Below are 24,394 nucleotides of genomic sequence, written 5' to 3' on the forward strand. Positions count from 1 at the left end.
TTAACATTGAAAAATTCAGGCTGACTCTAGCCAACATTGTCTTTTGCGTATGAAAATGCTTGTTGGCCTAAACCAGCGGTTCCCAAACTGGGGGTCGCGACCCCCAGAGTAGTCGCGGGCCGTTCGGAAAGGGGTTGCGAGATGTATACGAATAATAAAGTGAACTATGTACTTAAACTTAGACAATCATTTTTAGGGGGTCGCGGCTAAAACGTATGGGCTAAAATGGGTCGCAGAAAGAAAAAGTTTGGGAACCGCTGGCCTAAACCAACATTCGGTGCAAAAGGTTGAAAAGAGTGGTCATTACTTTGTCGGAGATTATGTAAATGCTTAAGTAAAGACTCAAAGTATGGTGGTACTAGTTGTGGGCTCCATGATGATTGTGATAAATCCTAAATGTTTCTATGTTCAAATCATAATGCTTGACTTTTCTTTCAATTTCAGGTGAAATGGCACCCAAGTATAGTTGTCTTCTTCTGAATTCATTTCTGGGTGGTGTCAGAGATGGAGATGGCATGGTTAGAGCATCAAGCCTCTCAAATTTGGGTGAAGTCTGCAAAATTTTATCTTTTCGACTGGGACCAATAGCTACTGAGGTAAATATATGAATTCTCACCTATTTTTTTGTGTTAATTTTTTTCTACTAATATTTGGTGGCCTATTTTGTTCTGAGATGGGGTTCACTGCAATTTTTTTTATTTGTTCAATGATTTTGCAATGCTGTAATAATTTAGTTTCTCTTCAGTAATACAGCCAACCCTCGATATAATGAGGCTAGATAAAAGAAGTTCTGATAATAAAAAGTGAAACTATTGGTTCCAATGAATAGCCTATGCTAAATGGACAGCGCAATTTAGTATACAAATTTTGGAAAATACACCTCGACCATGGTTCTCAGAAAGAAGTAATATTCATTTTTCATGAGCAAGGGTGAAAAACTTGACCACAAATCTATTAGGTAATAACGATGTGTGTATGGTGGTGGTTTGTTTTATTTGTGTATTTTATACTGTATCTTGTATTGGATGGAAAGTATGGAAGATGGAAATTACTCTGAACAACTGGTGGAAGACTGAAGATGGATGTTGCAAAATGGGATTGGGTTCATAAAAATTCTCATGGTTTAAGTGGCACCCTGAGTATGTTGATGCCTTGTGTTATGTGGTCATGTGGGGTGCAATTTTGGGGCATTCCAGAATGCAGCATTAGTTGATTATTCTACTGTAGAAAGGAATGCCCAAATATGTACCTGTGGTGGTCAACAAGAGATGGTGGGAATGGTAAATGTAAATGGAGGGGGAATAGTAAATGTAAATGAAGAATAGAGCGCTAGGTATCTGCTGGTCATTCGTGGCTGGACAAAGTTCGCAATCCTATTTTTGCTGCCAAACTTAAAAAATGCTGGCCCCTTTACTAAAAAATACAGTAAACTCTCGTTATTACGAATTTCACGGGAGCAAAAAACCGGAGGATTGTAATAACGAACTTGGCAAGAACATTTCTTTTAAGAATCATTGCAAAAAAACATACCTTGTCAAAATTCCTTGTCCCTTCAATCTCAATATACTTATAATTACTCCACGGAATAGCTTCAGAGTCATGTTTGATGCACACAATGAAATTATGAACAAATACAGTAAGTCCTCGGTATGCTAACAAGATGCATTCCGAGACCTAGTTTGTAATGTGACAAACCTTGGCATCAAAAAGTGTGGTTATCCTGCAGAATGCAACACTGCATTTCAATATTGCGTAAACTCACAATTGTGACAACCTGATCTAGCTGTACGTGTGGAGTGGATGGACCCGAAAAAAATGTGCTGTCCGTGGGATTGAAGAGCGGCCAAAACATTGAACAGTTTGTGACTTCACTACAGATTTCATTGACTCTTAGTTCAGACTGTGCCCAGAATGCGAGTTCTTTTACGCCACACTGCGTTGCATCAGCCAACTCCAAAGGTGCCGTATTTGAAATTTCGGGCACGCTTGAATTTTTGAATGCTCATGTCTCTGAAAGTTTGTACATTGAATGATCGTGAGAAGAGTACATACTCTAAGTAATTTATGAGCGGTAATGCGTGGGTCACCATGATTTCACTGGAGTATATCTTATTACATGATGTTGCATGGATACTGAAGTGTCTCCTACTGAAGAAAGAACCCTAATTGATGCTCTTGGGTGAGAGACACGAGGAGAACTTATATGTAGTACAATGCTTATGAAATAGCATAGTGTATATATTAAACGCAGGGTTCCCACTCAACCGTGAAAACCTTAAAAGCGTGAATAAGCAGCGAATTTCGTCTACCGTGAAATAACCTGGAAATAGCCGTGTATTTCATCATAAAACCTTAAAAATCTCTCGAGCTTATAGAAAAAGAACTAAAATTGACAGATCAAAAGAAAAAAGATATTTCAATCATGTTTCAAGGCCGAGCCACGTACAGACACTGTCCACACATTTATCTCCACACGTATATTCGCAGTGCAATTATTGGTCCATGTGCCATGACGACACATTGATCTTGAGCCTGTGATGGGAAGACCGGCAAACAAAGTGTTCATTAACCCTGGCGAAAAATCAGACACTTCTTTACTTCCCTACCTCACTGCTCCCTCCATTTTGCCACTCACAAACTTAAGCTTCACCTAAATTTTGAAATCGATAGGTGACGTCATGAGAAATAGCACATTCATTGCTACGTTTGAATTCACGGTGCCTGTCGCGGTTGATAAATTTTTAGTTAAAGTGCGGGCGCTGATTGTTACGTCATCAATATTTCTGCCTAAAATGGCTTATCAACAGACCGTGAATTTGACGATATTTAGACCGTGAAAACCTGGAAAAAACCGTGAATTTTATAATTTAGTTAGGGGGGGAACCCTGTAAGTGCCATTGGTTATCTATGGAACTTCGTAATGAAGTTCATTATATAGCTGATGGGACTGGGATTGAGGTTCGTAATTTCAAAATAATGAAAGTTTCGTAATATCTTTTCTTATACTATATATTAGATAATCTTTTTGTGATTGATTTGCTTCGTGAAAACGAGGACTCTGTAATAGTGTTGTTTGTAGAAACAAGAGTCTACTGTATAGAAGATAATCAGATAAATTCCAATATCATTCCATAAAGACAAATTTCGGCAGAAAAACCAAAGTTAATATTTTGTGAGATGTAAAAAATATTCTTGAAAATATATAGATCAATATTGCAAAATGCCTATTTTTAGCTCCTAATGACTTTGCATTATCTTGAGTTTATTGTACCTGAAAATATGGAGTTAAATATGAACCTTTTGTTATATCTTACGTATCTTCAAAAGCATATACGTATGTATGTATCCACCATCGGCTTGAAAAGGGTGGCACATAATTTTAAGCATTTCACATCCTTTTTGTAGGAATATATCAAGCTAAGGTTATTTACTAACTAAATTGTGCAATCTTATTTGCAAAGTTAATATTGATAAGGAACACAGCGGTGGCTGCTTTCTTATAATTAGGAAATTGCTGTAGGAGCTTTTGGATATTACATTCAGTAGAGAATTACATAGTTGTAATTCATATCAAGCATCATGTATGGTTTGCAAAAAACATGGTCATTTGTACTAGGTTCTTATTCTGTGTTCTAATCATATTTTCTTTGTTATAAGGTACTTTGGTGTGTTCGCTGTGTATTGGAAACAGATTGTGTTGCGGAGGCCAGGAGAGCTGCCGTCCTCGTGGTAACTCTTTTGCTCCAAGGAATGGGCGTGGAAGTTTTCAAGGTGATTCTCATTAATACAAATTATGGCTATTATTTGTTTATTGGCTATTATTAGTTTTAGACATATTATATATACGATCAAGTATGAAACATGCATTTAATCTCAACTAATTTATCACTGTTAAAATAATGGTAAATAGGTTTTTGATTAGTAGAGGTTTTCCAAATTCCTGTGTACCATAGCTGGTTATAACTTCCATTTTAAAAGATTGCCTGTGCTTTAAAATGTAAACATTTAATTTTGTAGCATACACTTACCATAGGCTAGGCTGGTTAGGAAGTATTGCTGTGCAGGGGTTAATTAATGATTGTTATTTCTGTTATGTAGATAACTATGAACAATTCACAATGTGAAATGAGATAAAATTATGGTTGCATAATAGCCTGTGATAAGCTGCATTTGGATTGCCATCGCAGATAATTTTTTTTACTATTATTAACATTAAATAATTTTTTCAGGTTCTTGAAACTATATTACCAGAGTTATATCGCACTTTGAAATCTGTGAGGTCAAATGATCCTGATGAAGTTGTTCAACTTCATGCTCAGCTTGCCCTGGAAGAAGTTGACCGTGTCACCCTGCAGTTCCTTTTTCCACCACAGAAGCTTGAGAAGAAAATATTTGTGTTAGATCCACCTTCATGAGTTATGATCCTTCAAATCAAGTACTCTTTTTTCTTGGTAAGAATAGGTGAAGTTTTTATTGCTGGCCTGAGCATCAGCTATATCTATGTTTTTCATGTTTCTTTTTAATGGCCAGAATGGAACTAATGGCTTGGAAGAAGCTATGCAAACAGGCTCAAAAGAAACTATTCTTAGGGTGATCTTCTGCAGCTAATGAATTTAATTTCATGTTTCTGCTCGAGTTTCATGATTTGCGGTCAGTTTGGTGACTTTATCATTCACCAGCAAGCGTACAATTAGGCTTCTGTAATCCTTGGTGAAGGATAATCAACTTGCCATTATTGAGCAACGGTGATTATATTTTGTATGCCTGCCATTTCATAGTTTCAGTTTGTAAAGTTTGTCTGTAATGATTCTTGTAATGATTTACAAAAATGAAGCTGATCATGTTTCCGATTCATAGAAAATTTTGGCTTGTGGTTTTTACTCTTGACATGTGTTGTGTTTTTGGTGTTCCTAACGTGAGGGAATTGCGGGGTAATTCAATACAAGATTTGTGTGTGTGTTGGAGGTGTGTTCAAAGGTGTTAAAAAGGTATGCATTCATAATCTACATTCTGATCACATTAAGTATGATGGTTAAGGTGTGTTTACACTGAGTTACATGTTATATAAAACAATTTACATATAACATGTTTTACGAAAAAGTTACAAATCTGTGTAACATGTTACAGGTAACATTGTGTTATAAAACAAAATATTGTGTTTTATAACACAATTTTACATGTAACATGTCAAACGGATTAGTAACTTCATGAAGTCTTCTCAGGAAATCAGCCGGGTCAGGATGGACATTGCTGCCAACATTTCAACATTTCTCTGCCATTGTCTTCAGGTCGAATGAGCAGACTGAGCACTCGTGCCTGCAGCTGCCAATTTTCCAATCAACCGTTTTGGTCCCGCATGCCTACCTATATATATATATATATATATACCCGAGGCGGCCAAGATGGCTGACCTAGGCGTATACAGGAGGCAGTACGGTCCGCGATGGGCGGTCGGCAAGGTTGGCAGCCGTAGGCACAAAACTCCAGGACGTGCTGTGCATTGAATGCATTCGCCTTGAAGACGATGGCAGAGAAGGCCATTGAAACGTTGGTAGCAATGTCCATCCTTACCTGGCTGATTTCCCGTGAAGACTTAATCAACAAGATTCACCGGGAAAGCACCAAATCCTTCATCATTCACCTCTACGGGGAGGAAACGCATCGGATTAGTAACTTTTTCATAATGTATGTAACTTGTTTTATGTAACATGTTACGCAGTGTAAATGCACCTTTAAGGTAAGTTTGTTTGACTGACTGACTGAATTGGAGTCACTGAATGCAGTTTTAAAGTGTTTTATCAGACTTATCCTTTTCTAATGATACATAGCTTTTGTTGAAAGATTTGAGGCCATATAAGTTGCTGACCTTTTATATGGAAAATCCTGGGGAAAATTTTTTTTCAAGGAATTTGTTGCTTAAGATATTTCAGCTTTTTAACAGTAATAGAGGCTTGTTGATATCAAACCAGTTGTCAGTCCTATACATTCTATTCTATTACATCAAGATTTTCCCTACAGCTTATACATACTAAGGTGGTCACTCACTGCAGAATCATATAAATCATCTGCATATACTTGGGTAAATGTATCCATTGCAGTCAAAAACATTTATGAAACTGCATTGCTTATGTGCCTGTTTCTGTTAATTTGAGTTCAATATTGGTAGTGGATGAAAGAGGGAATATCACTTAAGCATTTGATTTATGAACCAGTTTATAGGTCATCTAATTCTCTTGCAAAATTATAAAAATTCATGCTATGATTTTTGCTAGTTCTTTGATTTTTATTACATATTTATAGCCATTTTTGTGTTTGTAGTGCTCTACCTATAAAATCACTGCAACACTTGGGAATTAAAATATTGAAACAGTTGCATTTTTATACATCTATCACTTCTGCGGGAACTCTCATTTTAGCATTTAGACTATAGATTGCTGTTTTTTTTTTCATTTTTATCACCTAACTGCTGCAGTACAATGGAATGCCTTCCAATTTCAGACTATTTAAAATGTTTGAGGAGATAGGTATCTTATGGACCCAAATTGATGTTTCAGGAAGGTAATGCAGGGTGCATTCGAATCCTATAGGTCATCTTTACACCTATTACCTCTGCATCTTAAGAAAATCCCAGCTTGGATAGTAATACTGAGTTATTAGCTTATGTGGTGGCATGCTTGAGTTCTTCTATTGTTTTATTAAAGGTCCAGTTCAGTGATCCAGATCCACTTTCAATTATTTGAAATGGATAAATAGCTTCCATTTTTGTGATTTTGAGAATTGCCTTTGAGGATTCCTTGTACAAATTAGGATGATTCCTGTTAGAAGCAGTACATAAAATAGAATTTCATTCATTTTCAAAATGTGTATAAATCAATGCATGGATAACCCTAATGGAAGAATAATTTGTCTCCAATATTTAGATTGAAGGCCAAAAATATGTTTGAGGGTGCATTTAATGTTTTTATAAATAAACGACTGGTATAAATATTGAAAATTTTTTTTCTTAATTAAAAAAATGTCACACTTTTAGAGCCATAAAGTAACTCAAATTAGTCACAGGGAAGGCAGCATGGAGGTAAAGCCATAAATTAGCTGAATTGCATCAAATTACATACATGGAAAATCTCCCATTTGCACAAAGATTGTACTTTTATACAAAGAATGTGTTTGTTTCCCCAGGGAGTTTTCTTGGAATAAACCAGCAATTTAGTCTTTGGTATGTGTTGATTTGAACCAGTAATCATTTACACATATCATGCATCACTGGATTAAGCTTGGGTTTAGGCAGTCTGAACATGTATTTTAAGGACATGCTGATCATCTTCATCAGGAGCAGTCTCCTCATTGTTTATTTCACTCACTACTACCCTTTCCCTATCTTGACACGGGCTCTCACTCATTGCACTTACACTTTCTTCAAAATTTGCGTCATGACTTCCTGAATCCGTAATGGGTTGAGTCACTGCTTCTACATCAGAATTGGATCCATCATTACTATCTTCAGTTGGGGTTACATTTCCATTGATGGATTCACTGCTGTAATATTCCCCTGTTACATGTTAGAAAGAAATATGATGCTTATTAGGCGCTGGAAGTTCATTCTATGTGATTATTACAATTATTGTTGTTTATCAAAAATTTTCTACATATTTAATTGGAGTTGACATTTTTTTCCCAAATACATATTGTATTCTTGTATACCCTGGCATGAAGCTTAAAACATGAGGAAAAATTAGTGGGCTCAAAAATTCATGCTAGAGCCGTACACTTTATTTAAGTACTATATAAAATGTATTGGCTCTGGAAATAATATTTTATTGAAGCCATATTGTGAATTTTTAAAGGCTTCCGCCTACTTTTTGTGAAGGCAATGTTTGGTTAGGTACCTAGTGGCTGCATGGAGCTGGGGAAAATTCCATATGACTCTTACATAAAATGACTGTTAACCTTTTAGAGTGTGATGTAGGCATGTGCACAGTTTGCTCGCCCTATTGTGTATTATTTCTATTTCCACTCGGAAAAGAGCTAGGTAAATAATGTTGGCTAATTTTTTGGCAATTTATATGATGGGAAAGTTTTTTGACAACAAGAGAGAGATTTAATTACCATATTAATTATCTATTTATTATATGTCTGATGAAATACTATTATGTACATATTTGGGTAGCACATTGCCTTGTGGGTTTGAGTTGGAGCAAAAAGGTCGAAGGCTGGTTGAACAATTCTGAGAATCATCTCCCTCCTGTTCATCTATTTTCATTTCCATTCACTAAAACTAGAATATGTGAATGGGTGGAAATTGTGGTGGTTGAGTTGGTGCTTGCTTGAGATCAGTACATTCCACATTTATTGTAAAGCATGCTGAAAATCAGTTTTAATTTTGCTTTTACTTTCAACTTGAAGGCTTGGGAAACGTGGTCATGAAAATGGTATGGTATTTGGAGGAGACATCTGACAGCTAAGGACATAGGTACCATTACGGAAGGATAGGCAAAAAAGGGTGGAGAGAAAATCTAGTTTAGCATTAGCCTGGTCTTAACAACAGGTGCCGAGTGAACCAAAACCAACTTATGGAGTGCTGTACTTGAAGTGTCTTCCATAAATCAGTCAAGCAGAGATCAGGCATTGTGTGAAAAAATTCTGCTCCTGCTGAGATTTTAACCCACACTTGTTTCAGTCATGAAAAATGCCTTTAAATTCCAATGAGATCTTTCATCATTTCTCATTGAAATTACCCTTACCTAAAAGCCCATGCCTCCATTTAGTGCCAGCTATCACCAAACGCCAAACAGCAATGACTGCAAATCCAACTACTCCAGCAACAACCAGGAGTATCATTAGCACCAGCTGTGCTGATGTTGATGATTTCTTATTCTCTTCTCACCCAAAATCATTTTATGCAATGGAAATTATTTTCATTAGAAGACAGTAATTATTTTCAAGCATATGTTAAATTACAGTCAACGTTTTATTCCTAGCAAATTGAATTCATGCAGTGGCGTAGCCAGGATTTTCATTCAGGGGAGAGGGGGCAAAACTTTTTAAAATAGGGTACTAAGTAATGGGTTTTAAACTAATTTTAACACTTTTAATAATGGAAAAAACTTCATTTGTTATGGTAATATTTTGCGAATTCATGATTTTTCAATATTTGTTTTCTATATGAAGGAAAATAACGGTATTTTTATATTTGGGGGGGGGGGGGGGAAGGGGGTCCGGACCCCCCCTTTGGCTACGCCACCGAATTCAGGGATTTTTACGTAGGTAAACACAGCATGTGTACTTTGTTAAAAATTAGTTTAATGACTCATTTTTAAGCATGGATTTCTCTGTTGTTCAAATTTGCAATCATATGTGAATTGTGAGCCTTGGTATTTTGGCATTATTTGCACATAGTGGTGCTTTTTGGAAGGCGAAAAACCTAAATTTGAGTGTAATTTATCACCATGAAATTAACCAAATCTTCAAGAGATTACCAGGTAATTTGGGGATGATTATTAAAAAAATATATTACTTTGGTTTTTTCTTTTGAAGTCGAGGAATGCAGAACAATTCAAGGGTGATTAATTATTCATTGGTTTTGGTCATCTATTGTTCAACCTACCTTGTGCAGTTAATTTTTCTGCTGTGCGTGCGCGAGCTATGATCAGTCCTTCGTATTTCTTCTCTCGAGATTGTCTGAGTATTCGAGGTTCTCTCACATCGTTGGTGGCCTCTGTTTCTCCTCTGTCATCTGCATATCCAAGACCTTCAACTGTACTGTCAGCTCTATTGCCAGATGGTAGCTGAATCCTGGTTTGAAAGTTTGTAATAGCCCAATATTAGGGTTACAGATTAGAACATTTTGGAACCTTGCTATTTTGGAGAGAGATATTATTATAGCAGGTATAATTTAAGTTATACATATCTTTTTGTAACCTGTAATGTAAGGCCACTGTCATTTTTGCAGGGAGATTGTTTTGAAACTGGATTTAATCGAGGGATTCTGTAGAGGAAGGGCTTACTTTTGAGTGCACCCTTCAAATATTTTTGGGGGCAAGAACCTCCCCCTTCCCTTGACCCACTCCCTATTGACTGTGGCGAATTGGCAATTTTTCTTTATTTCAGAGAGACTCTGACCTGGTATAAAACCTGAGAAAAATTTACCAAAGCTAACTATTGGGAAAGTGTGAAATATTTCTTATGCTCTTAATTGAAGACGTAATGAATACTTAATATAAGCTACACCTCAACTTCACATTTGTGATATGTACATACCCTGCTCTCACTGTCAAAGTGCCAGGTTGATATGAACAGAGAACCAGAAATCGGCGAGCACTGTGAGTGAGAATGGATCGGGATTCTTGCACCATGACAAAGGCAGACACAGCTGTCTCGTTGATGGCCGAAATGCTCCCACCACCACAGCCCTCTCCTGAATTATGCTCTATCCTCAATGTGTATGTTGTTTTGGGGCTTTCTGGGTCACCATCCACCCAGCAGCGGCCTTTCCTTTGCTTCTTTCTTTTTCCTGTCCTCAAGCTGTCCTTTTTCTCCTTGGTATCAGGGTCATCCGTGGAGTTCTGCACCAGTGAATCATCTGGGATGCTATCATCCACTCCCTCGACTGCAATACGGCCTCCAAAGTATGGCCCCGTCTCAACTTCAACCTCGCTGAATTGTGGTAGGCAAAGGGTTGCTTTGGCTGAAACTGATAAATTACTGTTGATAGGTATGATATTCATAGTTTTTAGTCATTGATATTGTAACATAAGGAAACCTGCCTTGAGTGGCTGCTGTGCAGGAAAAAGGAAAATGCAGAAATGCCCCCTAAGGCCTGGTTACTCGGTACATAGACCCATACGAGTTAATGCCTGTTTGTGTGTATGAGATGAGATTTTTGTGGACCAGAACGGAACATGTATGGATGCATGATCCATATTAGAACAGGTTCTAGTTACTGTTCATGCATTCGTGATTTTTGGGTGGTTATATGGAGCATTTTCGTGTTCATTCACGCATTCTTACATATAGACACTTACTCGCACTGGTTAATGCAGCTAACCAGGCCTTTAGAATAGGGACTGCTGAAAGGTGCTTGTGGATATATATTTTATGGATATGTGATTGCCACTACATATTTAATTTTTTTTTAAGGTATTTAAAATACCATTACATCTAATTTTAGTACAGACAAAAATATTTTTCATAACTCCTTGTTTTATTTTTGTGTTATTTATTAAAATATTATTATGAACTAATCAATTACTCAATGTCACATATTTTTTGAAAGTTCTCTACCCTGAGAATTTTCAACATAATGGTGACTCAAAGTTTACAGAATTCAGTGATATTCATATTAGAATATAAGTACTTTTATTTCCTATACTCTATGAAAATACTTGAAACATTCCAATTCTCAAATTTTGATTATAAGGCTTGTCATAATTTCACCTTTATGATCCAAGCCACTATTCACAATTGGTCATGTAGATGGTCTACAAGACAGGTTTCATTGTAGGTAATATTTTTCTCATGTAAGTAGATTTCTCATATATATTTGAAGAGAGCAATTTTGCTGGATTGATTTTTGTCCATTTACTACCATAATATTACTGTAATGGACACACTATAATATGCTGAAGAAGTTTACAGGGGTTATGACCTCCTCAAATTTTATAAAAATTTTTTAATTTTTAATAGTTTAATAGTTTTTGATTCCTTTAATGCCTAACATTGTTCAATTTCATCTGATTTTAAAAACAAAATGAAATTCTACGCTCCAAAAAGCATAAAAAATTGGGCTTTTAAATTTTTTTTACACAGGTGAATACATTCCATATTCCCCAGACCCAGGTCATGACCCCCCATAAAATTTGATTTTGAATCCACCCCTGTTGTAGACACTATTTTCATAGTGGTAGGATCTTAAATAGTTGGCCACTCCTTCACAGTGCGGGCTATTAATGCCTATTTCAAGACAATGTTTTCTAGTATTTATAGTAAAAAGACTATCAAGAGGCATTTAGGGGTGGGGGGTGTGGGCTTTATCCCTACCCCCTTCCATTTAGAAGATTCCTGAGAATGTTTTTGGGGACCTGAGGAAAGTTACCCGTTTGAGCCTACTTCTGTCCCTTGGTGGCCCTCATTATTTCTGTACATAGATTATCAGATATGTTCCCTCAAATACAAGGGCGTACCCAGGATCAAAACTAGGGGGGGGGCAGCCATGATTGTTCAAGTTGTAGGTAATATTTAAGCATTTTAAAAGGTGATTGAAATCAACATTTTAAGGAAACTGTAGACATTTGGGATTTTTGCTTCTTGCTTCTGGGAGGGGGGGGGGGGGGCAGCTGCCCCCTTCTGCCCCTCGCTGGGTACGCCCATGCTCAAATACTAATTATAAAGTTAGCTAACAGGATTGAGCTGATTATCACTATGATATAAATTTTTTTTAAATCTGCTGAGTGAATGACTGTGATATTCATATGATTACCATGGGAAATATTTAAGCATTATTTAAGAATGAAGTACCTAACCTTAATTAAAAAAAATAGATTGCACTTGTTTAACCTTGAGCTATTGACTATATGGCCGTCTCCTTTACAGTCACTATGTAATTCAAGTGTGCCTTTTAATGGAGAAATAGGCATGAGCAAGCCTACAGTGCTCATTTCATTCATATTACCTCCAGGTGTTAGGATGGAGAAGAGGGATTCTATAAACTTACATCCTTTTGTTTCCAAGATGATCGTTTTGCTCAGATTTGCATTTAAGTCAGTGGATATTAAGTCTTGATCTTCTCCCACAGCCACTGGCCAAACTTCAAAGGAGTAATTTGTAGCCATTCTCAGACCACCGATTTGAGCAAAAAACATTCTTACTGGAGAGTTGGGTGCCATGAGCACTTCATTGCTTGATGTTGCATTTATGACCTAGGTAGAGAAAATGACAATTGAGTTAAATGTTTGCACTTTATTTCAGTAAATTTAATTATAATTACTCTGATGAATGTTCCAATTTTTTGTATGTGAATAGTGACTTCCTCCTAAATGATACGAAACCAGTCCACTTCAGGGAACTAGTGTCAGTCCGAACCGTGCCTCATCTTGCCCACTTGCAAGACTCATTGAATGGAAAATTTAACAGCTGTTCAAGGATAGTTGTGCCAATGAATAAGTAGTTCATAATATATTTTTCATTACATAGAATACTATTGAGGTTACTCATGTGAAGAAAGTGAATAAATAGGTTGCTATGGATTTATCATCATCCTTGTCTAAAATTCATTTTTCTCTTGAAATAGTGTTATATGCATCTTCCTTTTCATGAACTACAGTAGAACCTCGGATATACGACCCTCAGGTATACAATGACCTCACTTACATGCATTGGCCGATTCTGGGGGGGGGGGGGGGGGAAAGCATGGTCCCTTTTGCGTTCGTTTTGTATTACGGGGTATCCTTGTGCCCCCCCAGAACAAAATCCTGGATTCGGCCTTGCTTGTGCTGCACCCAGAAAGAAATCCTGGATCCGCCCCAGCATATACGAGTATGTACTCACATACACCGATTTTTATTTGGTCCCGTGAATAATCCCTTTTGAACCCATGTATTTCCAACCTCGGTTATGAAAATTTTCATTTATACGACGAACTCGGTTACGAAACGTATTTTTCAAGTCCCGTTGCAACTCCTCACTCGTACGACTTTTCAAAAAACTATTCTACGGGATTGTCGGCGGGAGCCGATTTTAGTCACACGAGTGGGCGTGCTGTGCACACATTACACGCAGATGCTACTGTTTATTAAATATGTATTGTAATTATAGTAGGTGATCATTTGTGCGGAATTATGAACTATGGAATACCTGTCTCTAACGGAAGATTTTCCAGAATTTTGCAAACATTATATTTTCCGGCGCCCCAGCGTAATAACGCTCAAATAGGCCGTTAAAAATTTTTCTGAACTAAAATTTTGGCTTCCATGGTCATTCAAAAAAGATAATCTTATTTTTCGTATGCACGTAAGCCGATGGTGATTCAACACGACGTTAAAAGCAGCATGCGTTATCTCAATCCGCGGGCAAACTCCATATCTGCGGGACGAATGGAGCCGAGGGAAAGCTGCATATGCTGATCAACACTTATTCAACTTGTATCTCAGTGGTTTTAAATGAAACATGGTTGACTTTGAATAACTATGAACTTAACTCAGCAAGGTGGAAAGCTTTTGTTTTTAACAGAACGGGAGTTAAAGTGAATGCCCTCAGAGAATAACTCGCGTCGTCAGTCGTCACGTAATCATTGAAGTCAAATTCAAGACGTGAAATTCAACTGTTGCTTTTTGCTCAGAAATGGCTTAGCACCATTTATTCGAATTTATTAAAAAAATTCCGGTGTTGTTATCAGAAATGGGAAAGCAAAAACATTACGTGAAGAAAAATCACGCGGCTTATGAGTCGAGGGTCCCAGCGTTGTATTCGCGGAAGGATGCCGATAGAGATGCCGTTTGATTCCATTTTACTCTTGCTAAAATTTCATCTGAATATTATTTTTTTAATGAGCAGATATTCAAAGAGGGAAGATTTTTCTTGGTTCTAACGTTATTTTTGTTCATTAATCAGTCGCGGTCGTAACGGTAGTTACGCGGTTTTTTAAATTGCTCTCCTTGGAAAAGTGATATAAACACCAGAAAAATTTTTATTTCGTGATATCCCGTGTCCCATGTGTTCTGAATTATCTATGGTATGGTATTTTGAGGAGGTAACCAACTGTTGTGGTCATTTGCGCCATGAGGTAAGGGTAGGTATGGAATGATTGATAGAAACCCTGTGTCGGCATATAGCCAACTTGTTACAGAAGGCACCAAGGCGACCACGGCTCAGCGTTCCTTCTGCCGAACAGAGTGTTGCACTGGAAGTGCCCTTTACACAGCACTCAAGCAGGGATAGAGCCATATCTCTGAAAATTTTCTGCCACTGCAGGGACATGAAGCTCTGCCCGCAGGCTTTAATGCCTTCGTGATGCATGAGTGAAAATTTTCTCCTTAATAATGGTGTTAATTAGGATAACTTTCCTTTGGTATCTCATTTATTCAATCTCCAATCTCGGTTTATGTAGAGGTGATAAAATCAATTGCCAGAAAACAGCCGTTAATGGGCCAACTGTTCTCGAAAATTGGCCTCTCTGCGAACATTTAGTGCTACCATTTTGAACTTTCTCCAGGGTAACATCCGTGCGGCCAAGGGCCAGAAATGCTAACAATTCGAACAAGACGTTCAACCATGGGAAACATTTTTTAGGAATGCAAATTTATGTTTCCCTTTAGGTAACACATCATCTGTGGTGTTGCTTGTGAATAAGATTATCGGGCTTAATTTTATTTCCTCCAAATGAATAATTGCAATCTGGAAACATATCAGAGCTGTTTGAAGAGGGTTTCACGCTCCCTTACCGTAAAACCTCACGTATGAAACTTCCTCACTTATGAAACTTTTTTTGGTTCTCCGCTGAAAGTTTCATGAATGAGGTTCTACTGTAATTGACTTCCCTTGAGGTAATAGTCACTCACCAACTATGCACTTCAAAATGATGGAGAACCTCAACCTGCATTAAGACAGGAGTTTGCATCTCTCTTATTCAGAGTAGTGAGGCCAGTCGCTTTTCCTTGGTCTCTTAATGTTGTAAGGATTTTTTGGTGGAATAATTTTAGGCTTACCTGAATGTTGACCCATAAGCTTTCCATCATTCGCCAAGTATTTAACCCACTAGTCCACCTTACTAGTAATTGATAAGTTCAGCAAGGACTAATTTTGAAGATTTCGTGAATGGGGTATTTTTCCAAAAAATGTTCGATTTTGACCTCATGAATGTTGGTAATGAGTGAAAAACAAGAAAAAATACCCTTCGTCATCGTATGCTCCTTTGACATTCCTTGCAAATTTTAGGCGTCCTAGCATGGAAAAACTTGTTTTAGACATTTGGCGAGCATTTTCCCATTTCAGCCCTCTCCATAATTTATGTAGGTATACCGGGACTAGCCACGGTGATAACTTTTTCGGAGTCACCCGCAATGCAAAATTGTGCGAAAAATCCACGGAGGAAAAATCATTCGCCTTGATCGGGATGCGAACCCGGATCCCTCGATTTCCGAGCGAGTGCTTTAGCCAGTTGAATACCTGTGGAAATGTGAAAGGGGAGAATGACGCTTCGGTAGCGTAACTGGCTAAAGCACTCGGCCGGAAATTGAAGGATCCGGGTTCGAATCCCGATTAAGGCGTATGATTTTTTCCTCTGTGGATTTTTCGCACCTCTTCATAATGTTATGCAATTGCAGGTTTCAGAGCATTGAAGTCGACTATTGTCCGAATCCTAGTGTTCAGTGGGCTACTGTGACCGCGACAAGTGTGAGTCCGTGTGTGAGGATGCCAACAATGGATGAATCGAACCGTGCGCATCTCGGTTTGAAAACACACGGAGGCAACGCCTGGGAAATTATTTGTAGGCAACCCACTCTACACCTACTTTCCCTAGCTCGTTGCCTGTGTCGATGGAGCGTCTCGCAAGAACTCTTGAGCGCAAAGCGTGCGTTTATTATGGGTGAGTGAAAAAAGTAAGTTTTCTAATGAGTAGATCATGCATCGTTGCAATTTTCCAGTCAAAAGCACACCATTTTGAGCGTTAATGTTGATGCCAAATTGGTAAAAACGTATGAATTTAATATGCACTTTAGTGATTTAGAGATATTGGGGTGTCAAATATTTTGCGAATAATTAACATTCTGTCATTGTACTCTGCAAGAAATTGGCCCCTTGCCAGAAAGGTCGCGGGGGGGGGGGGGAATTAGGGGGTAAGGCAAGATAAGGCAATGGCGGGCGGAGGACCAATCAGCAGACGGTGAGTGAGGCTCGCGAGCACCCTGCTCGCAGTTTTTAAGGGAGCACGCGGTCGTATTGGACACTAAAATGCTTTATTTCTTGGCAATGGTTTTCAAAACGTAAAAACATGATTGAATTTTGTCCCTAAAATCTTTTTCAGCCTTTTCAATTCTGCCTTTGAATTGTTATCATGAGATCTATTTGAAAAGAGAAATTTTTATTGCATTTAGTGCTCTTGAGCGACCTCTAAATGTTATGTCCGTTTAGCAGGGGGCACGCAATTGCACATTCTGACGTGTGCACGAAGGCGCAGTCAAAATTGCGTCGTGCTAAGTGGAGAATTGCTAGAACGCATGCAAGAATGCATTGAAATGAGATAGGCTGAGATAGAGAAAAATAGCCAATGTTCTATTTTGTTCGTACATTCGGGTAATTCCGCGCCATAATGAGAAATTAATGCAGTTATAACCGGCGCAAATATTTGCCCCGTGTAAAACGACCTTTAAGGCCAGTTTACACGATACATTAACACGCACTAGTTAATGTCTGTTTGCATGAACGATTTTTGTGCACCGGAACGGAACGAGTACGAATGCATGAACCAAATTAGGACAGGTTCTAATTTATGTTCATGGATTTACAGGGGCGGATCCAGGATTTCTTTCTGGGAGGGGCACAAGCAAGGCCGTGTCCAGGATTTTGTTCAGGGGGGGGGGGCACAAGGATACCTCGTAATACGAAACGAACGAAATGATAATGGGACCGTATTTAAAATCTAGCATATTTTTAAGGGTCTGGGGGGGGGGCACGTGCCCCCGTGCCCCCCCCCCCCTGGATCCGCCTATGTGGATTTACACAAGTTGAGTGGTTACACGGTGCATTTTGGCGTTCATTCTCGCGTTCGTTCATATACATTAACTCGTACGGGTTAATGCACCGTGTAAACAGACCTTTAGGCAATCGACATGAATATTTTTTCATGTTGACTCTACTCCTCATAGAACGTATATAAGAGGTTGAAATCCATAATCCGAGAAAAAGAAAAAAAATAAGCCTCACCCAAGTGTTCTGATACTACAAGGACTTTGATACTTCGCGTTAAAGGTAATGATATTTCAAAAATAAATCCTGGGACATTTCTTGTGTTCTTGAATGTGGTGGAGGGAAGGGGAGTGTTTTGGGTCATCAATTCATCCCCCTTCCCGAGAGCCATAGTTGTCCTAGGTAAAGAGAGGTTCTCATTGAAAATTGGCTTTTTTAAATGATGTTTTTACCAAAAAATAAAGTAATCAATTGCGTTTAGTCATATCGGGATTTCCATCAGTTAAATTCGTTTTATAACACCAGCGTTTCCAGCAACGACTCGTGCATCGTCATCTGGGTGAAAGGAAATCAAAATCAGTTGAAATTAATCTATTATACTAACCCCGAGAAAACTTAAGGCAAATTACTTTACCATTTATATAAAGTATTTAATATTTAAAAAATTATTCTTCTTTTTAAGTGATGTGATCATAAATTAAATACTCTCAATTAATCTTTCAGAAACAGACTAGCCCAGCCAGTGGCAGATTAAAGGAAGGGACAGATATTTGGATATCAACTTGTGCTTATCTATCGCTTTCGCGGGATGCATGCTAATGGTGTCAATTAGCAGCCGATTTTCTGTAATCTGACTATCGCGAGACCTGTGGTGAGATGGATTTTCGAAACATGTACTGAAAAAATTGAGGTTTATTCTTACTTTTTGTATTAATTTTTTATTTTATCGCGAATTTAGCGTTTTTAAGGATAAATATGCAACGAATCGAGAAACAAATGTTATTGTTAAAATGGCGCATATCCAAATATTAATGGAACTGCCAGCGTTGTAAAATTGAAACTCTTAATTTGAATTCCATGCCGGAAAACTGAAGGAGTCAAAGTTTAAGGAACTAGATTTTTTTGTGTCAACCTCTACAATTGGCCATAGCAACCGGTTGTATTCGCGGGCTGCATGCCATTGGAGACGACTGGCAGCCGAAGCCCGGAAGTCAGCGAGTTACAGTGGCCATGGTTCAAAGCGTAATTTTCTAACGCAGTTTTTATTTCGCCATTTCAACATACAACGCTTATGCATTTTGGTTATGTTATTCATACATAGTAATGAAAAAATCTCCAATATACCCATTGGTATTGATTGGTGGATTTTGTTTACCCACGATGAGCTAACATATATACCCTACTCTCAACTTCAAAAATCTATACTTTGATATATCTTTTTCCACAAAGGCGTTTTTCTGATTTTGCTACTGGTCTTCGGGTTCGAGTCGTAAATGCCTTTGGTGTTATTTGAGTCGAGTATATATTGTTCGCCCAGTCTACCCCACATAGACATCACCACACTCACAAGGGATTATATAAACTCCTGAAGTCATAAGGCAAATCGAATCCTTCACACGAACGAGGCGGTCTCTTAAACTTGACATAGGTCGATGGATGGTTTTGATGTTATACCTCCTCAAAAACCCAGAAATTTTGCCCGATGTATTAGAAATATAGGACAAAAGGCCCTGACTGTCGGTTTTGATTGGTCCTCCTTCATCTCCGAGATCTTTATTCATAGTTTCGGAGGCCTTTTTGAAGGCCAACGAGATCTGCCGCTCTCCGCACCGACTCTGGCGGAAGGTATTCTTGAGATGGTCCAATTCCGCAGAAAGACTCTCCGCGTCGCAAATTTATATCGGACGAAGTATCAGAGTGGAAAGAACAGTTCCGCATTGAGAGGGACAGGGGCGCAGCTAGGAATTAAGGCTAGGGGGGTTTAGGTGCAACTAATACTGGGGTGCCTGGGGGTGTGGTATACCCGCCAGGGTAAGCGGGAGGTGCGGGGGCCCTCCCTAGAAAAAATAAGATAAATGGTTCAAAATGGTGAGTTTTACGGTCTTCTGAGGGATATTTTATTAATCGTCACACTATTCTATAAGCAATATTAATCCAAGTAAGTAAAATAGATTTAACTTAAAAATTTCTCTGAGCTCTGGGGGGGGGGGGTTTATCCCCTAAACCCCCCCCCCCCTCGCTGCGCCACTGGAGAGGGATGATGGTGACTATGGCCATTGAGGTACAGATCTGCATGTATAGGTTTCCGAAAGACGCTATGACTCTATTTGCCATTTTTTTTTCGATGGACGAGGACATCAAGGAAGGCAATCCTATTATTCCTCTCTTATCTCCTTAGTGACCTTGATGTTCGGGTGCTGGTTGTTCATATGGTCCAAACAAGTGTAGAGAGCGTCCAGTCTATTAGGCCATATTAGAAAGGTGTCGTCAACATATCTCAGGAAATACTGCGGACGTATTAGAGCAGATGAAATGACTCTCTCTTCAAAATCCTGCTTATAAAAGTTGGCAAGGGCTGGTGACAAAGGGGGTCCCATTGCAATTCCATCTGCCATTTCGTGGAAGCTACCGCTTGAAAAAGGTGGATGTAAGCGTATGTAAAATCATACATGATACATTTCGTCTTTGAATTTTTCGCACACGTTCTTCGTGAAGCCACCCATCGGCCGAAATATTGGCTTTAATATATCCGACAGCTTTTGGAATTAAAATAAGTTTGGAAGGTATATAAGAGGGTAGGCCAGGACAGTGGCGCAGCGACGGGGGTTTTTGGGGTTAAATCCCCCCCCCCCCCAGGGCTCAGAGAAATATTTAAGTTCAATCAATTTTACTTAATTGGATTAGGATTACTTATAGAATAGTGTTAGGATTAATCACAAACTCGCCATTTTGAACCATTAATCTTAAAATTTTTCTGGAGGAGGTGCCCCGCAAATCCCGCTTACCCTGGCGGGTATGCAATACCCCAACACCTCTAAGTATCAGTTGCACCTTAACCCCCCCAGCCTTAATTCTTAGCTGCGCCCCTGGGCCAGGAGGCCTACTCCCTTCTCCAGAAATGAGGAAATGTTTTGGCCTACAAGGTGCCTACCGCCCTTCGCATAGGGCTGTCGTACTAATTCCTATATATCTAATAGTCCTATCATATTTTATATTTTTTTATATTTCATATTTGCTTGAAATATAAACGGCCACGTCCCGGCATTATCTAAAGCTTTATCTGGTCTTAAAATAGATCAAATTACATTCATTTCGGCCACCAGAAAATATTTCCTCAGTACGCTGCTGAATTGAGTTCTTTTGGAATTGAATGAGTTTATAAAGGCAAAATTATGTAATATCTTGAAAAATCCCTCATTCTAACTTTTATAACCCGTAAAAAGAACTAGATCGCTTCAGCTCAGCGGGCAGTACATCAACCAGATGCTAGGGACTATCTCAAGTGTGTGCATTTGCTCGAAGGGATCGTCGTATTTGGGTAGTGTGAGTTGTGTGTACCTGCAGGCGGCATCGATCCTGCCCCCACGCCTGAACTTCGCAGTAGTTCACGCGGAACCCGTAGGCTGGCGCTGGGTACATCCGATCGCACTCCCATCGCAGCGTGACGCTTCTGAAGTCCGGCTCTCCCATCAGGTGGCGAACCCCTTGAAAAGAGAGAAAAAAGAGAGGAAAATTGAAAAAAAAGTAAAAGGATGAGAGGTGACGAGAGGGGGTGGAGGGGGTGCGGCTCATTTGTCGCTCTTGTCGAGTGTGCTTTAGAAACAAAGGACGCACGCCCTCCGCGCGCGCGTCACGGGCTTATACTATTATCATTTTTTTCGAGGGCATTTCCGTCAGTTTTTAAATCTTTTGAAGTGGACCTAGGGAAGGAGAAAGGTCTCCTGTAATGTTTCCTTTCTCTCGTGAATGCATTGCGGCTACATCCATCGGCTGGTCATCTTTATTCGTGATGTAATTTTTCATTATATGGCTATTAACTCAGCCCAAACATCGCATTTTAATATATTGTTAGATAGATATGAATATAAAAAAGAATGTGGCGAAAAAGAGTTGGACTTGTAGTGATACCACCAGTAATATTGTACATGTATACATCTTTTAAATGACATTAAAATACGATATAATATATATTTGGGTCATGTAAAAAAATCATTATTTAAATTATTTAACCTTGTCTTACAATAATATTGACCATCTACAATGGTATGGTCTAGTACGCTAGCTTTGGGTTCGTGAATATAAAGCATAGTATCACAAATTTGAAGCCCGGTCAACATTTCGTGACTTCATTAGAGACAAGATTCTGTACCCTATCTTCTTAGTGAGGAGAGGAAACTTTTTGAGGAGATTTGGAGGAGACGGAAGGTCTGGATTGAATGAGTACTAATCGGTGGAGGGATAATGAAAACCGCGTAGCAGGAAATGGGAAGGAAAACGTAAGCGAGGGAAGGAGAAAGAAAATAAGAAAATTCATAGACAGGATGTATAGGATCAGGCTTTCATGTGAGTTTAAAAGGGTCAGACTGGGGTGTTGAATAAATTGGTTCGTGCAAATTAGCTTTCGTATGTAGAATGGTAATTATAATGATCGACAATAACCACTGTACAGTTCACGCAGCGCTAATTAGCCTGCGTGAACTGTACAGTGGTTATTGTCGATCATTATTATTACCATTCTACATACGAAAGCTAATTTGCACGATGAAAAACGGAAGAAACATGAAGAAACAGTAACGGATACAGAAAACACTCAAGGGGGAGGCGCAAAAGATATTTTGAGCTATTTATGCTTTAATAATAATGAAAGTTAAATGCAAAATTTAATATATATTTAATTAAGTTCACGCAGCGCTAATTAGCCTGCGTGTACTGTACAGGGTGCTTAAAAAAATTCCTCCAATAGTATGTTATTCTACCTAGTACATAGGGCGCTTAGTGAATCTAAAGTTGTCTTCATGAATTTTATACTTTCCTTTTGTTTCTTAATTAATATTACGAAACTTCCTTTTTATTGGCGGTTTTTTCACTTAACTGTAGGTAATTTATAATAATGTCCTGAACTTTCCCGTTACCTTCCGAGTCCCTTTTCCCCCAGTTTTTCTTGAAATCGTGAGTGGTTGTTGGCCTCTCTATTTAAAAATTTCACGCTGCGGCAGATTAATCACAGGTCTCTGCACAATCTACTTGTTCTATAGGGAAACGAGGTGGTCTCAGCCATCTATTCCCCCCAAATCTGTCGAATCAAGAATTTACGAAATATTTTACTCTATTATTGCGGAAAAAAACTGCGAAAAGCTTCATCTAGCATTTTCTTTCGGCAAATAGCGTGCTTGTGTAAAAATATTTAATGCGTTAACGAGCTCAATGTAGTTTATAATGTCGACGGCTCTGACCTGCACCTGACTAGTGCGGAGTTTGGGTCCTGTTCAAATTCCCCTGGTGGCTTTCCTCTTATAGGGCCTGAGAACTCTTATTTTTTAACGTTGAAAACTTTAAAAAAGTGAGAAAATGCACAAGATCCCCGAAAAATATTTTTCACTCAATACCAGAAAAGGCTGGCTGCAGGAAATGGTAAACAGGCTCATTATTTAACTTGTCAATAGTCCTAATGCTTTTCCGCATCATGTACGTTCAATCATTTCTCAGTAGTAACCAATCTTGCCCGAAATATTTGGATGACTCTCTGTTTTCACATATCATGGGAAAATATCGTTCTCCTTGGTTTATAGACTAGTGCATTCGCTCTAGGATTTACGCTTCCGAATCGACGCGTCGCAATTGTAACGAGGTAGCGCATTGCGTAAAGTTATCTTTGTAGCCGTGTTTTCAAGGTTTTATGTTTACTTCGGATTGTTATCTTTTTAAATTTTCTGAAGTGGAAGCATTTGAAATGTGGTGCTACCGAAGAATGATAAAAATAAAATGGATCGACCGTGTAAGTAACGAGGAAGTGCTAAGAAGAGTGGGAGAATGAGAAGTCCTCTAAAAACTTCAAGAAGAAGACGGGAAAACGTAGTTGGCCACATTATGAGACATGATGGCCTGATGAAGACAATCGTATAAGGGCAGGTGGAAGGGAAGAATGGCAATGGGCGGCCCCGAATGAGTTGCATAGGGCGGGTTGTAAAGGATGTAAAAAAGAAGAAATACGTAGCTATGAAAAGGCTAGTGGATAGGAGAGAGGAATGGAGAGCTGCGTCAAACTATTCTTAGGATTGTTGACTAATGATGATGATGAAGCAATTTCATTTATAAAGCGGGGTGGATGTGATAGGTGGAGGGAAAATGATGGAATCGATAATTTTATTTTTGACCGAATCTCATACGGCGATTGTGTATGTACCTAAAGATCATAACAAAGTTATCTGTTTCATAGATTAATCCATCCTCGTGAACTGCACCGTAGGATATTGCGTTCTCTCAACATGAAACCTAATGCTAAATAGCCTAATAGGTATTGTCGACGTGTTTTCAGGGTGGAAATTCTTTTTAACAAGATAATAACAGCCGTAGTAATTTTCCATCTCATATATTATTTCTACTGTATAGATACCTTTTTCTCAACTTATACGCAACCAAACTCTACAAATGGGGTACCAAAATGCACAAAATTTATTAGAGAACATGCGACGGCATATCTGCCTCCCTAAATGTT

At 38.6% G+C, this 24,394-nt stretch overlaps 2 protein-coding genes across 3 annotated transcripts in view; one reads left to right on the forward strand and one right to left on the reverse strand.

Annotated features, from left to right (window-relative positions):
• Positions 1-10,631, forward strand: part of LOC124155798 (transport and Golgi organization protein 6 homolog) — a 21,380-nt gene extending 10,749 nt beyond the window's left edge. Inside the window, exons 9-12 of one of the 2 annotated variants that reach the window (XM_046529909.1) lie at positions 445-596; positions 3,658-3,771; positions 4,230-4,451; positions 10,547-10,631. In XM_046529909.1, the coding sequence (XP_046385865.1) occupies positions 445-596; positions 3,658-3,771; positions 4,230-4,415 (452 nt within the window). In that variant the 3' untranslated portion in view covers positions 4,416-4,451; positions 10,547-10,631. Of the gene's footprint in view, positions 1-444; positions 597-3,657; positions 3,772-4,229; positions 4,851-10,546 lie in introns of those variants that run through there. The other variant, XM_046529908.1, reaches the window with a different exon arrangement.
• The window catches only part of LOC124155800, a 56,073-nt gene continuing 38,660 nt past the window's right edge, over positions 6,982-24,394 (reverse strand). The window contains exons 3-8 of the mRNA XM_046529911.1: positions 21,238-21,383; positions 12,710-12,914; positions 10,258-10,690; positions 9,605-9,792; positions 8,742-8,876; positions 6,982-7,549 (exon numbers count right to left, since the gene is read on the reverse strand). Coding sequence (XP_046385867.1) covers positions 7,281-7,549; positions 8,742-8,876; positions 9,605-9,792; positions 10,258-10,690; positions 12,710-12,914; positions 21,238-21,383 — 1,376 coding nt within the window. The 3' untranslated portion in view covers positions 6,982-7,280. The remainder of the gene's footprint in view (positions 7,550-8,741; positions 8,877-9,604; positions 9,793-10,257; positions 10,691-12,709; positions 12,915-21,237; positions 21,384-24,394) is intronic.

The sequence above is a fragment of the Ischnura elegans genome, chromosome 3 (assembly GCF_921293095.1).
Source record: "Ischnura elegans chromosome 3, ioIscEleg1.1, whole genome shotgun sequence".
Taxonomy (NCBI): Eukaryota; Metazoa; Arthropoda; class Insecta; order Odonata; family Coenagrionidae; genus Ischnura; species Ischnura elegans.